The sequence below is a fragment of the Rhincodon typus genome, chromosome 30 (assembly GCF_021869965.1).
Source record: "Rhincodon typus isolate 14 chromosome 30, sRhiTyp1.1, whole genome shotgun sequence".
Taxonomy (NCBI): Eukaryota; Metazoa; Chordata; class Chondrichthyes; order Orectolobiformes; family Rhincodontidae; genus Rhincodon; species Rhincodon typus.
In genome coordinates, this window is record NC_063361.1 from 23961030 (window position 1) to 23975280 (window position 14251).

Here is a 14251-nt window from a genome sequence, read left to right on the forward strand (position 1 = left end):
TTGTGAAAGTTAAAATTTCCCCCCATTGAATTCCGAGATGGATCTGACTGATACATAGACATTTGTTAAAAAATGAATGATTCTTGGACAAAAAACATTGATCTCATTCTTGGGGACATTATTAGGATGGTTCTTATCCCCATGTAGTTCAATATAAGAAGCAGGAATTGAGTCACTAAATGACTAGGGATAATATTGGATATTCATAATAAATTGTTAATTGTTGGTATTGTATATCAATTTGCTTTAAATTTTGGGGAAAAATCTCTGACATGACACTTTTACCTTGTGATCATATGACAGCTGGGCAAACAAAAAATCACTATCTGTTACTTAACATAATTTTCACCAAATTTTCAATTACAAATTTCTTCAAAGCTGTTTTTCATTGCAAGGGAGAGTTGCTGTCTAAGGTTTTGTATTTAAATTCAACTGTAAAGGTTCATAAGAAAGTCTTCACAAGCAAAATAAGGGATCAAAAATTACTGTGCAATCAAAACTAATCCCAAGTCTGAAAATGTGTTTAATTTGTAGATGATAATGATGTGCCAGAGAATACTGAAAATACAAATGTAGGTGATTATTCCTGTGCAACTGAATCTGAAACAGAGCAAAAACAAATGACCAAGGACAAATCTGTAAGTGACTTCTGTAGCCCAGAGGCACATGGCAAAATCATTGCAAATAAGAACTCGTTACAGATTGCTGCAGAATGGGTGAATAAACAAAACTGCACCGATGGGAACAAACTTTTCACTGACAGAACAATGCCTTTTTCAGAAAAAAGTGTGTTAGAGAAAGATGCCAATCTGTTGGATAACCATGAAAAGTTAAACCAGAAAGTTTCCCATCAAATGGTTAAAGATGAAACTGATTTTCAGAGAAGTATAAACCAGTCTAAGAATTCATCAGTTCCACAGGTGTCCAAGAGAAAAAGCCAGAGAGTCATGAAGAAAGTCAGTGAATGGTTATCCAAGATTAATGTTGATGAGGTGGCAACTCTTGCTGTTGACCCTAATCCACGTGACCAGAACGTTGAGTCAGATTCCTTAGCAGAAAGAGAGAGCCCTGCCTCTGATGAGGAAGCTTCTAGTGCAGAAGATGCTGAAAATGTTAAAAACGGTCACCTCTCCTCTTTCAAACAAAAAATGCCAAAAACAACTCCAGCTGACATTAAAAACAAAATCTTTGCGAAAACCTATAAGAGAGACAAGAGAAAAAGTGTTCCAGTAAACTGGAGTTTTAATTCTGACAGTAAGAGTGATGATTTGACTTCTCACAGAGAAGACATTTTTGACAGATGCAGTAAAACTCAGAAAGCAAAAAGAAAAAGCAATGGACTGAACCCTGAAGACTTTATAAAGAGGACTGTAAGTGAAGAAGATAATCGTGACACCGGTGTTCAGAATGAAAATAACGAAATAGACCCCAAAGAGAATGTTCCGGTATTTAAGAACATTGAAACGGAGACAAATAAAGAAATATTAGATGGGTCATCTGATATCAAACAAATTGACAAACTAGTTGTTACCACACCAACCAAAGTAGCAATTAGTAATGACATAATAATGAAGGATTCTGAGCAAAATGTGCAGCAGCTCAAGTCTGAGTTGTGTAAGACAGATGCTGAAGGCAAGAAAAAAATGAGCAAAAGTTTGGGGAAAAAAGGGAAAAAATCATCAATAGATCGGACCAAAAAAAAAACTAAACCCTTGCAGCTGGTTAATCACATTGTCAGAGCTGACGGAAGCCCGAGAAGCAACCCAATTTTTATGGATGAGAACAAGATTGATAGTTTCCCTAGTAGTGAAGAACCAGTGAAGGCTGAACTAGAAACTAGGATTACCAGAAGAAGCAGCAGACTGAAATTGCTGGATGAAGAGTTGATCATGCAAGACAAAAACAAAGGGAAAAAATCTAAATTGATCAGGTCACATTCAGTCCTCTCACCTAGTGCAAGCTTTGCCCCTTTTGCAGAGCCTATTGAGAAAAATACTGAAGAAGGAATGGTGTGTTTAGAAAGTGAGAATTTACCAATGCAGGATGTTATAGTTCAGACTTGTAAGGACCATTTACCAGATGCTGACTGTTCAAAGCAAGACTATGTCGCTTCTAATGAATCATTTGCTAACTCTGTGGTAGAAGAGCTTGAAGGCAGTGCTGTATGTCAGTTAAAGGACTGCCACAAAACAGCAGAAACCAAGGATGCTGCAGTGCTAGCTGAACATCCATTACGCTCTGATCACTCTTCCTTCGTTGCAGCATCTGGCAGAAACTCTGAGGCTTCAGGTTCGGAAGCCAGCTTGTTACTACTTGCACCTCAGCTAGTTCCAGGGGAAAGACCTAGTGACCCTCAGTTACATTGCAGGTATGTGGGTAAGGGTGAAGTGACCCCATGTGGAAGTCGTTCCAGAGCAAGAACAGTAATGAACAAAGCAAACAGCAGTGAAGATGTATCCATCAAACAACGGACAAGATCAAAGGAGACAAATGAAGACAGTGAAGTAGACACTGAACTTCTTCTAAAGTCTTTCAGGTTATCAAAACGAAGATCATTCATTCTTATGGCAGCCACAGAGCATCAGGCTGCACAAGATGCATGTACAACAGCTCCAGATACCCAGTGTATTGATAATGTAGCTGCTTGTAATTCAGAGGAGATCAAAACAGAAGATGCAGTAATCAGAGACACTGATGGAAATGATGGTACACATCAGGAACTGGGAAAAGTCAATTTGGATAAAATTGATTCTCCAATTCAAAATGCTAAGGTGGCTAGTGATGACAAAAGCAAACTTTGCACATTTAATTTGGGCAATGTGCAGCAACTATTGAATAGGGAAAATGGCAATTCTGTAGAAATTGTGCCTCCAACAGCCTCAACGCTTGGATCACCTCTACCTTCTGTACTTGCACAGCATGTCCAGAAGGTGGTGCCTCCATCAAGGAGCAGATCGAAGGGAAACAGGTACACCAGGTTGCTCAGAAGGAAAGGATTAAACTGTAGTAGCTCAGTGGTTACTACAGAGAAAGAAATATTTGATTCTGATAGATCAAGCCAAGCCAAAGCTAATGAGCAGTTCTTTAGCAATGCAAGAGACAATTCATGGCACACAAAAAACACAAAAATAGTCAAAAACAGAGGCTTAGAAGTAGCTGTCGGCCAGGAGGCTCAGCACGATTTCTTAAGCACAAGACTTGCATCCAGTGCCCTTCCAGAGTCTGAATTATTGTTTTCAACAAGAGATCTGCTTGGCCAAGAAGCAAGTGAAAAAGATAATCGTCAAGAAAATACTTCAGAAAAATTGCCAAAAGAGAGAGGACTCTATAAAACTGGCAACTTACCTCTAAATGGTCTCTTGGCTGTAGAAAACACCACAGAAAACAAGTTGGATAAGTCAACTGATGTTGCAAGATGTCACACTCAGCCTACGTTCATGAACACGCAACAAAGCACAACTGTCAAAAATGAAACTAGTGAGAACAAATGTCCAGAGATTTCACAGATATCTTCCATTACTCCTGACGGGCTGTTGGACAATACTGAAGGAACCCTAAATAAAATCATTACAAAAATTGTGGATGAACTGGATGAAGTACAAAGTGTGTACGAGTTGAGACCGTGTGAAGAGCAACTGAGACAACATGAAGCTGCAACGGAGAAACCTGTGAGCTCCTCCCATTCGAAGTCCTCAACTGAAGGTCAACTTAAAGGCCGGAAGAAGCGACCAGTTAAACTATCAACTTCGGAATCTGAAACAAGTGATGAAGAGCTGCCATGTTTTCAGATCTTTGGATTCAACAGCTCGCGGTCAAATGCGCCAACTGTGTCAGAAAGCCCCTCAGTTACAGGATATCTGTCTTTAAAAGGCTCACCAGGACAAGCCTTTTCATTGCCCAACAGCAGCACAGAAATTAAAAAAACTGATTGTTCTGAAGCAAATAAATTGGAAGAAAATGTAGGTAGTGAAGGCTCTCTCAAAAATAAATGCCTTTCCCCAAGCCAAGAATCTGGAGAATCTCCTGATTTGTTCTCTTCTCAGTCTGATGGTTCATCCCCTGATGCCAGTCCCCAACCAAAAATGAGCAGGAAGACTCTGAGACAAATAAATGCTTTAAGTGTAACTGAATTGGAAAATCAAGAAGAAAAAAATTACAGCACAGTTGAAGAAACAGTGGGAGCTCAACATCTTCAGCCACCGTGTTTAGGTATGGTAATTAATGGTCATTTTGGAGAAATGTTTTTTGTTTTTGATGCAAGTTGATCCACAAAAAACTGCAATCTAATGTTTCAACATGGGGAAAAGCTTACAGTTAAGGTTGAGGTAGATAGATTTATGATCAGTATTAACTGTGATTCTATTGAATGGCAGAGCAGGCTTATGGGGCCTGAACAGCCTACTCCTGTTGGTGTTTCGATCTTAAATTCTGTTAGTTTATCAGTTGACTAGGAATTCAAACAAATTTTAAGGGTGCGATTTCTAGTCAACAAGAAAATATAAATGCCCAAATTTGCAGTTTGGCAAAGAAATATTAACTGAATCATTATCATTTTAATCAAAACGATAATTCAAAGTCAGTTGTGGTCATTGTGCTCTTTTTTTGTTACAAGACCATTTAAGGCGACTGGAAATGTCATATTCAGAATCTAGTGTGTCTTGATACTGCAGGCAGTATCGCTTCATATTAACAAGTCAATTTTTCATGTTTGTTACTGGTACTTTCTAGTTGTTTAGTAGGAGACTTTGTATGTGTCGTGGAATGTGCATATAACAATTTCCGAGATGTGTTACAGCAGTGGTCTTGATTTCTGAATTTTAATGGCACTAAATTTCCAGTATTTTTACTGTTCATTGATTTCCTCATTCATTATCTGATGCATTTTTGTATTCCCTCCTCCCTTTGCTGTAACAAAAGTTTGGACGTAACTTATCAAATTAGTTGATCACCCTGACGAGCAGGATTGTGAATAGAACAAGTCCATCAGTTTAGTAAAGGTTTTCTAATAGGAATTCAATGAGCTGATAGTTCTGGAGGTAGGAATAGAAGCTAGGACAATTACTGAGGATGATCCCAAAGACGATCAGAGGTAACCTTAGAGTTTGGAATACAGTGTGTGTCTCAGAAGGGCTGGTGAATACAGATCAATGTTAGAAATAAATTAAATATTCATACAGGTATTTCTGCTATAACGCATGTTTCGTTAACGTGAATTGGCTGTAACGTGATTGAGTAGTGAACACTGTTTGGATAATGCAACCTTTCTATTACAGTATAGTGATTTCCCTATGACGCGATTTTCTATAGCACATGGTTGCACAAGAACACAACTATCGTGTTATAGGAGAACTACCTGTACAGGAGGGGGAGAATTCAAAGAAATGGTTAACTTTGTAAGGTAAAGTTGTTTTTTTTTTTAAATCATGTCCCACATACTTCATCATGATCTTCTATTAGAAGTGTTGAGAAATGCATGAAGAACAACACATTTTGAGTTGAAAACAAGGCTGAAAGATGGTGATGTAGAATGCTATCTGTGCTACTTTGCTTCAGTTAGAACATTGGAGCTCTAGATTTGTTTTTGGGATCTGAGTTACAACACTTGGAAACTACTGTTCAGGAAGGGAGTATTTGATAATTGATCTCCCTTTCCACACCTAAGAATTTACATACATCTATCGGAAATAACAGGTAGGCACAGCTCATAATCATCTTGGTTTTTCAATGTTTGCTAACAGAAGGTGAGAACGTACCTGTTAATGATAGTGAAGCCAGCCACATAGGTGACTCGTCTCCAGAGAGTGAGATTCTAACCACACAGGTAAGATATAATGATACAAATTGACATAAAAGTAAAAGGTTGAAATGTGCTGTGGAATAATCTTATTAAATACAACTAATTTGTTACAAGGTACAAGACTTGGGACTTGGGGCAATATTTTCCCACATGACTGATCTGTGGAATAGACTTATGATTTTAAACGGCCATGTTCCTCCTACGTCTTTAAATTATTGGTTAACAACAAAGTTGAAACAAGATAATGTAATACTGTTTTAGGATATGATATTCCTATACCATTTTGGACCAGCAAAGTACTACTTGGAGTTGAATAACATCTCTCAAATCAATATCCAAGAGTTATTGCTCAGTTACTGTAAGGGTGCACTACAGATTTTTCCAGAGTCTTTCAAATTTTATTTGTAGCTATTAGCCTGACTTGGGACATTAGGTGGTGTTAAGATCATAATGGTGTAATTTTTGCCTAGTCAGTTGAGAGTGAGTTTGGTGCAGCAAGCTTGTAGTGTACACTTATGTTCTCAATCAGGACATGAGGAAATTAATTGATTTTCGCCTAAAAATCATTCTTTTTAATGAAGTCTGGCATCAGCATGGCATAATGATTAAAAATCCTCCACGTAAATTTGGAGCTATAAATTAGAGCTATAAAGATCTTTTTGGTCTTTGAATTGTTCTGTTCTGTTGAATTGTTTAAAATAATTTGGTGCACTAGCTACATTTAAATAACATTGTTACTTTTTTATTTAAACTGGAGACTTTTTGTTTTACATTCCAAGCAAAGACATGCAATACAGGATAACATCAAGAAACTTGAACATGAAATGGCTGTGCTTGAGGCAGTCCTGGATGAACATGGAAGCCAAGACTCTGAACACCTGCTGTCAATGAATGACCGAGAAGACTGTCCAGAGTTAATTGAATTTAATGGGAGTGAAGGTAGTTTATTTGATTTGCCTTTTTTAAAGTGAAGTTCTTGGATCATCAGGGAAAAGCCTTCTGGTTCGCTAATGACATTTAGGGAAGGAAATCTACCACCCTTACCTCTGGCCTGGCCTACATGTGACTCCAGACCCACAGCAATGTGGTTGACTCTTAACTGCCCTCTGGGTAGTTAGGGATGGGTAATAAATGCTGGTCCAGCCTGTGATGCCCCCATCGAATGAATGAATTTTTAAAAAGTTATTACAAGTCATTAAACCATTTTGAAAATTGTGCTTAAATAATATGGGGAGTTTGTGTGACGTGAATTATACTTTATTTGTATTACATAGTGGTCAGTATCCAATTTGAAATCTAACTTTCCATGACTGACTGACTGGAAACCAATTATGTTGTGATATTTCATATATTATCTGAATTTGCAGTCTATTTTTTCAACAGTTTCATAATTGCTTCAGAACAGGAGCAGTCATGTGCATGATGGTAAAGAGAACATAATACAATGAAACATTATCTTGTTATATTTACAAATTGGTTTAATTGCAATTTTTCTCCGTGAAATGCAGTTTTAACCTGTAATTAAAACCTGTAATTAAAATTTAGTCCAACTACCGTTTAGGTAAGCTGTAACTTTTCACTGTCAAATCCACTCTTTCTAATAAGAAATATTGCTGACTCTGCAGAACTGAAACCCAGTATAGAAGCAGCCAGTTTAAAAATTAAATTGCTCTGGACTTGATCTCATTTTAATACTGAAGATTCTAATCTAATTTTAAAGCTCACTATTTTCTTTTAATATGGATTTCCTAGAAAGATTTAACATGCACATTATTTGGAATAAATTTAAGGAACCAACTTTGACATTAAATCTCACTTCAACAGCAATATTGTTCACTGGACAGAAAATTTTCAGATGAGTATTGATAGTGGAATGGGATCAACTTGCTTGCGCCAAACACCTTTTTACTGCATCTGACCAACGCAACAGTTGAGCTTGCATTGGTTTATATGGAGAGAGCCAAAAGCTAATCTATTATTGCTGTGAATATACTTCTTTGTCTTTTTTCTTTCCATTCTTTTTAATTAGGATGCGAAGTGCTTACTGAGTGTAGTTCATGGCAAAATGTTACTTGTGTGCAAATCTGTCACAATCCTTACAAGTATTAAATTCCTGGGGCATCCCATCTAAGCATGCTCCTGCCTGCCTGAGGGGACACAGTCTGACTTCAGGCACGGGTGCATGCCATTGATCAGAATCAAGCACCCTTAATGACTTGTTTAATTTCTGGAGCACTGAGATTTCTCTAATCTCAGTTGAGATCGAATCAACTCAGTTCGGCATGTTCTGCCAATAACATCTGCAGCTACTCATTAGCTAAACTTGTGTGTGTTTTTAAATGGTGGCTTTCATGCACATATTTACTTTTTAAAAACTTTCACGTTTTGATTTCTGCGGTCTGCCCAGAAGTTAATCTGTGTCAGTGACAGTTTGAGAACAAATAGTCAATAGGTTTTTTTTTTCTAAATTAACTGCAGAGGCAAACAAACATTTGAGAGCTGTTAACAAAGATGGTATTGTAAGGTTTTGGAGTAGATTTGTAGCTCAGGTTGTGGGTGTTGAGGTTGGTTGGCTTGCGGAGCTGGTTTCTTGTTTGGCAGACGTTTTGTTACCATGCTGGGTAATATCCTCAGTGTAGCCTCCGATGAAGCGTCGGTGTGTTTTCCCAAAATAGGAAACCAGCTTGGCGAGCCAACCAACCTCAAAAAAGATGGTATTGACATTTTAATAGTTTCAAATGAATTCAAACTGGAATTAATGAAACCATTGCATGCACATACCAGCATTGTACCTTGTGATATCACATGTTACTTTTCTTTACAATCAAGTCGGTGATTACACATGTGCAATTCACAAGCATTTCATTTCTTCTTACCAAAAACACCAACAATTGCTTTAACCTGAGATCTTAAACTGTTCACAGAATGCTATTCCAGCACATATTCAAGTTCTTAACTGCAATGGCTTTTTACAACTGACAGTTTTTACTTTAGGTTTATTATTGCAAGATCGTAAATGTAATGTAGTCTCATGCTAGTTATAACTGTGATATGACAACCCTCATGTTTTCATCCAGAGTTTTGGAAACCGAGGGTTTCTCATTACAGCCCATAATTTTAAAATTCAGACCCTAAATATTTCACAAGTGAAATATCAGGAACAATTCAGCATGCTGAATTGAAGCTATTTCACAACACCTGGGTTATTCGTATTGTGATTGATTTTACTCGTTGCTTCCACCACTTCTTCCACCCATTTCCCCTGCCCTCCCCTTGAATTCTGAATTTCTTAATTAATTTTGAAGGTTATATATTGCTGTTGTTTTTGTATAATGCGACACTACTTCACTGCAGTAAAATTACTTTCTGTAAGTTGTTGGCTTCTTGCTGCTTTCAGTAACATCAATTTTTTTTTTAACAAGGTGCGTACTTTGCTCCGAGGATTCAGACACTCTTAGAATCAGAGCTGTACAGCATGGAAACAGACCCTTCTGTCCAACTCGTCCATGCTGTCCAGATATCCTAAATTAATCTAGCCCCATTTGGTGCATATCCTTCTAAATCCTTCCTATTCATTTACCCATTCAGGTGCCTTTTAAATGTTGAAATTGTACCAGTCGCCACCCCCCTCCCCCCGACTTCCCCTGCGAGCACATTCAGCACATGCACCACCCTCCTGTTGTTGCTTCATTTTCTCCCTTGTCGGTTTTTGCATGACTCCGGAGCCATTCACCTTCGACAAGGACAAAGAAAAATCTTAATTGGAAAATGTTGATGAGTTAAAGCGCTTAATCTAGTGGTGAGAGCTGCAAGTCCCTAAATATTACAGGTAGCAAGACATCAACAGGTTAATTTTGATCAGTTAGTTAGGCCTTCATAATCCACTGGCAGCATTTTGAATTATTTATGCTGATTAATCCTTTACAATCAGTGCAGTGGAGCATAATTGGCCTTGGGTGGAATATATTTAATCGATTTTGGAAGCAAATTTGGAATTATGGCTTTCATCTAAAACTTCACAGATCTGGACACAAACTGACTGGGATGCATGGCTAGCTTCCATGTTGTAACTTGGTGTAAGAATAAATAAGTATAACTTACAAACCTCTTTTTCTCCATGTCAACAGTGACTGCTGACTTTTACCAGGGGCACATTGAAAATTTGCAAAGCAGATCAAGATGTCTTCCAGCAGCTGAAGTCCTAAATACAAGTGTAACTTTTATGCATGAGGTCCAAGAGAAGTCTGAATGGTAAAATACTACATCTGCAGATCAAATGATAAAATGCTGTTTTAAATCTGCATACATTTCCTGACTAAAGGCATAACATGCAGACTCTGAATACATTTAGTGTGAGCCCTTATTCTTGTTTCTCCCCTCAGACTGGGCAACCTAGTTTATTACAACTTTTTTTTTTAAGTTCAGTTTGTAACGAATTGGTCAGCATCTGAACAACTTGAATGTTTCATGTGGCGCTTAACTGTGTGATAGTGTCATTGTTAACTTTTTCCAATTATGATTCAAGTAATGATATTGACCTAACCTAAAGTATTGTTTCTGGCAGAATTATCGGTACAGTGTAGTTTGCCATGGCACAGGAATACTTGCAAAATCAAGTTCTCCATTACTTTTTGTAATGTTTGTGTTTCAATTATTTTGGGAATGCAAAAATACAGATGAACAGAATACCTCTTGTGAATAATGTCAGAACTAATTTGTAGACTGTTTTCATTATTCTTTTGTGGGATGTGGCTGGCACTGACAAAACCAACATTTATTGTCCAAAGGTGGTATTGTGCTGCTACCCTGATACATTGCAGTCTACCTGGTGCAGGTACACCTGAACATCTGTTTGAAAGGCAGTTCCAGAATTGTCATGACATTGATGGAACAGCAGTGAATGGGTCCAGTTCAATATTGGATATGGCTGGGAAGGGAACTTGTAGATGGCAGTTTTCACATGCCTCTGCTGTCTTTGTCCTACTAAGTAGTAGAGTTTGCAGGTGTGAAAAAGAGCTTTGGTGATATTTGAGTCATCTTGTACGTAGTGCACACTGGTGGCACTCTGCATTGGTGCTAATCAGAAAGGCTTTGTCTTGGATGGTGAGAAGTTTGACTTTTGCTGAGCTGGGGGAGTCAGGATACCAGTTGCTAGCCTCGGAATTCCCAATCTCTGACTGTTCTTATAGCTACTAAATTTTTATGCCTGATTCAGTTCAGTTGGTATTGCGGAATTCAGCAATGATAATGTCCAGGGGGAGGTGATGACTGCAGTCTTTCTTGAGTTGTATGAATATTGCTTTCCACCTTTTCTGCCCAAGTATGAAGTTGTCCATGGCTTGCTGCAAGTGGATGTGGCTTACTTCTGTATCTGAGGAATTGTAAGTTGTATTGAAGATTCTTGTGCTTCTAACAAAATGATTTTAAATTGCTTTTTCTCTTCTTTGTCAGCCCAGAATCTCTTGGGCATTTGGAAATTAGACAAATACCAGAGAAACACCAAGCTGCGAATGACTTGCTGGACCAATTCCAAGCTAAAGCTGGTTCTAAAAACGAAATGATCAATTCTCCAAATGCAGCACAGAAGGAAGGGGAGACAAAGGTGCACGTAAACTCAGATTGTGAAGGTATTTCTCATATAAAGGAAAGTTTACAGTCAAAACATCCACAAATGTTTGCATTAGAGTTTGATGGCAGGAGCCTATCAATATATTATATTTGCTTTAAAAGTACTGCAGAAATTTAACACAATTAGTATAATGCACAAAGATGCCACAGTCTGCAAGCTTAGTGTTATTGTCTTGTCCTAATGTCCAATACTGAAGTGTTTGTCCTGAAGAGTTTCACCCAGCTGAACTGTTGATTTTGCAGGAATTTGATTATTCTCTCTTGTTTACATACGAAAGTTGAATAAAAGAAAGTGGATAATTTCCTAGTGGTTGCCTTCGAATGGCAGTGAAAACACAGGTTACATTCAATTAATTAATATTTTCTTTTAAGCATCAAGATAACACTTGGGACACAATTTCATGTTTTGTGTCGCTTTTTGATTTCCTCAATGTATCCTTCAAGTTGTAACTAAATTATATGGGCAATGTCACAATCCCTGTAGATACTGATAACATTTAAAAAGAAGCTAAAATTTAGTTCATAGTTGAACAGATGAGATTTCATGTTTTAGCAAGTTTGCTGTAGCAACAGACTAAAAACGTAAACCTCATTCTTGTTGGAAACTTGTTCAGTTCTCTAGCTTAAAATACATGTTCCTGAAAAAGTAGAAACCTACTATGGTACACTGTCCTTTAAGATAATGTTCAGTTTTCTCAGGATCATTCCAAAATGATACTGAGTTCCAAGAGTTTGTTGCCAACTTTTGTTTTTGCGAACCTGGAAATGATTTATGCAGTGCAGGTTTTCCTGGAGATTTCATTGTTTAACTAAAGCCAGACCAATCTTCCAATCTTGTTTTAACTCCCGACTGGTTTGGTCTTTCCAATTTGAGCTCAAGTTTATGTGCATTACTGCATGGTGAACCATCTTTTCTTGCTGCCTATAGTTCTCCCTGTCCCACATCTTGACAGACTAACTAGATGTGTCTAAGTTTGTAAGGATCTCTTAGAAACCTTTCCTATTCTCAAAATCCATTTCTATGGTAAGGTCAATCACCTGGGCCTTGTATCCAGCTGTAAGTCCTGATTTGCTATCCTTATGAGTCCAAGTCCCTTCTATCTGGGACAGTTTAAAGCACACTGGTTGGCAATCTGACATTTTCAACACCTATTCTGGGATTTTGGAGACTCAATCTTTCCACTGCTAGTGGACACACTGTTGCCATTGTCTCCAAGTACTTTGCAGTTCCTTACCAACTAATCAGACTGGGCCCCTTCAATAACCAAAGCACCCAGACATGCTATCTATCAAGCAGTCTTTAAAATTGGTCAAATGTCCCTTTTTCATTTTGCCTTTAAAGAGAGATCTCAAAGTGTAAAAATCTTTCAAACAACATAATTGTATCAGCAAGGATTGCTGATACTTAGCAAAAATTTCTGAGTTCTACAACATATAATATTCTACAGTTTGCTAACTAATTTGTTTATTCTTCAAATATTGATATTGAGGAACTGCTGAAAGTCCGAGTGCAGGAAAGAGATTATGTTTTGGCTTCAAAAAGTAGGTTTTTTTTTCTATTTTTGTCACCCATAGAAAGCCAATCTACAGAGAATGTAGTCGGCAATGCAAGTACATTACAGCCTGAAAATGAGAATGCTAACAGAAGGACAATGTTGCAAAGCTCTGAGGAAAGCAAATCTTCACCAACTTCATCTCCTGTTTTCAACAAAACTTCAAACGCCACCAAGAACACAGTTGTGACAATCCAAAGAAACATGTCCTTAGTAGCCTCTGGTCTGAACAAAAATGAAAATGTAAGTTGAATCCATGTCAATTTTTGAGTTTTCTGAAGCAAATGAACCAATCACTTCTCTTCAGTTTTAAACTTTTAGCACCTTTTAACAGAGCTAACACTTCTTAAAGTATTAACTATTTTTTTCCTTTTTTCCTTGTACTCTCCCAATTAATTTTGTTGCCAGTTGGATCAGGATATTTGGCATATTGACCCACGGTGAGAAATTACTGAACCTCCTTGTTGGAGGTAGCAGAATTGCCTGTTAAAATCATTGAATCCAGCTTTACACCTTGTTATCTCAGATTCTCCAGCATCTGCAGTTCCTACTATCTCGTTCATTAATGTCTTTTTAGGGAAGGAAACTGTCATCCTTACCTGGTCTGACCTACATGTGGCTCCAAACCCACAGTAATGTGGTTGACTCCAAACTGCCCTGTGGGCAATTAGGGATGGGCAATACATGCTGCCTGGCCAGCGATGTCTGCATCCCGTGAATGAACTTTTTAAAAAAAACTATTCCTGAGAGAGGTTTGTGATTTTAACCTGGCGTAATATGCTGCAGCCAATGAAGGTAGATGTTGTTGAACTACTCTTGTTGGCAGAAAGCCATCCATATTTCACGGTCATATCCAAGGTACCAAGAACATAGGCTTTACCAACCATTACCTTGGTCCTAAGGGTGAGCTTGATATGGTTTTCTGTGCGTTTTGTGAATCAGCAAAAGTGGAACTTACTGTTGCTAGCGTCACGTGTGTATCATGTTCTACTCCAAAGGACAGGGTGTTACTGCATCCAAAGTAACCGAATTTGTTAAACGCCTTCGGCCTTGTTATTTAGTGTGTTCAGGGTGATAATGTAACATTTCATGCAGAAAAAGTTACAGGCATGTGTGATTGAGTTTCCATGTGGCTGATATTATGGTATTGAGTGTAGAGGTATTCTCTGATCAGGACAGAAGTTTTTGTCTTGGCTTTCAGTCTTACTAGATTGTACAGCTTGTCATCTGTGCATGCAGACTCCTTCCATATCTGGTAGGAAGGCAAAGGTAT

General features: G+C 37.9%; 1 protein-coding gene across 1 annotated transcript in view; it reads left to right on the top strand.

Moving 5' to 3' along the window:
• LOC109918483 (breast cancer type 1 susceptibility protein homolog) overlaps positions 1-14251 on the top strand; it is a 63841-nt gene that overhangs the window by 25559 nt on the left and 24031 nt on the right. The window contains exons 9-14 of the mRNA XM_048614739.1: positions 535-4209; positions 5739-5821; positions 6577-6736; positions 9925-10048; positions 11249-11424; positions 13001-13221. Coding sequence (XP_048470696.1) covers positions 535-4209; positions 5739-5821; positions 6577-6736; positions 9925-10048; positions 11249-11424; positions 13001-13221 — 4439 coding nt within the window. The remainder of the gene's footprint in view (positions 1-534; positions 4210-5738; positions 5822-6576; positions 6737-9924; positions 10049-11248; positions 11425-13000; positions 13222-14251) is intronic.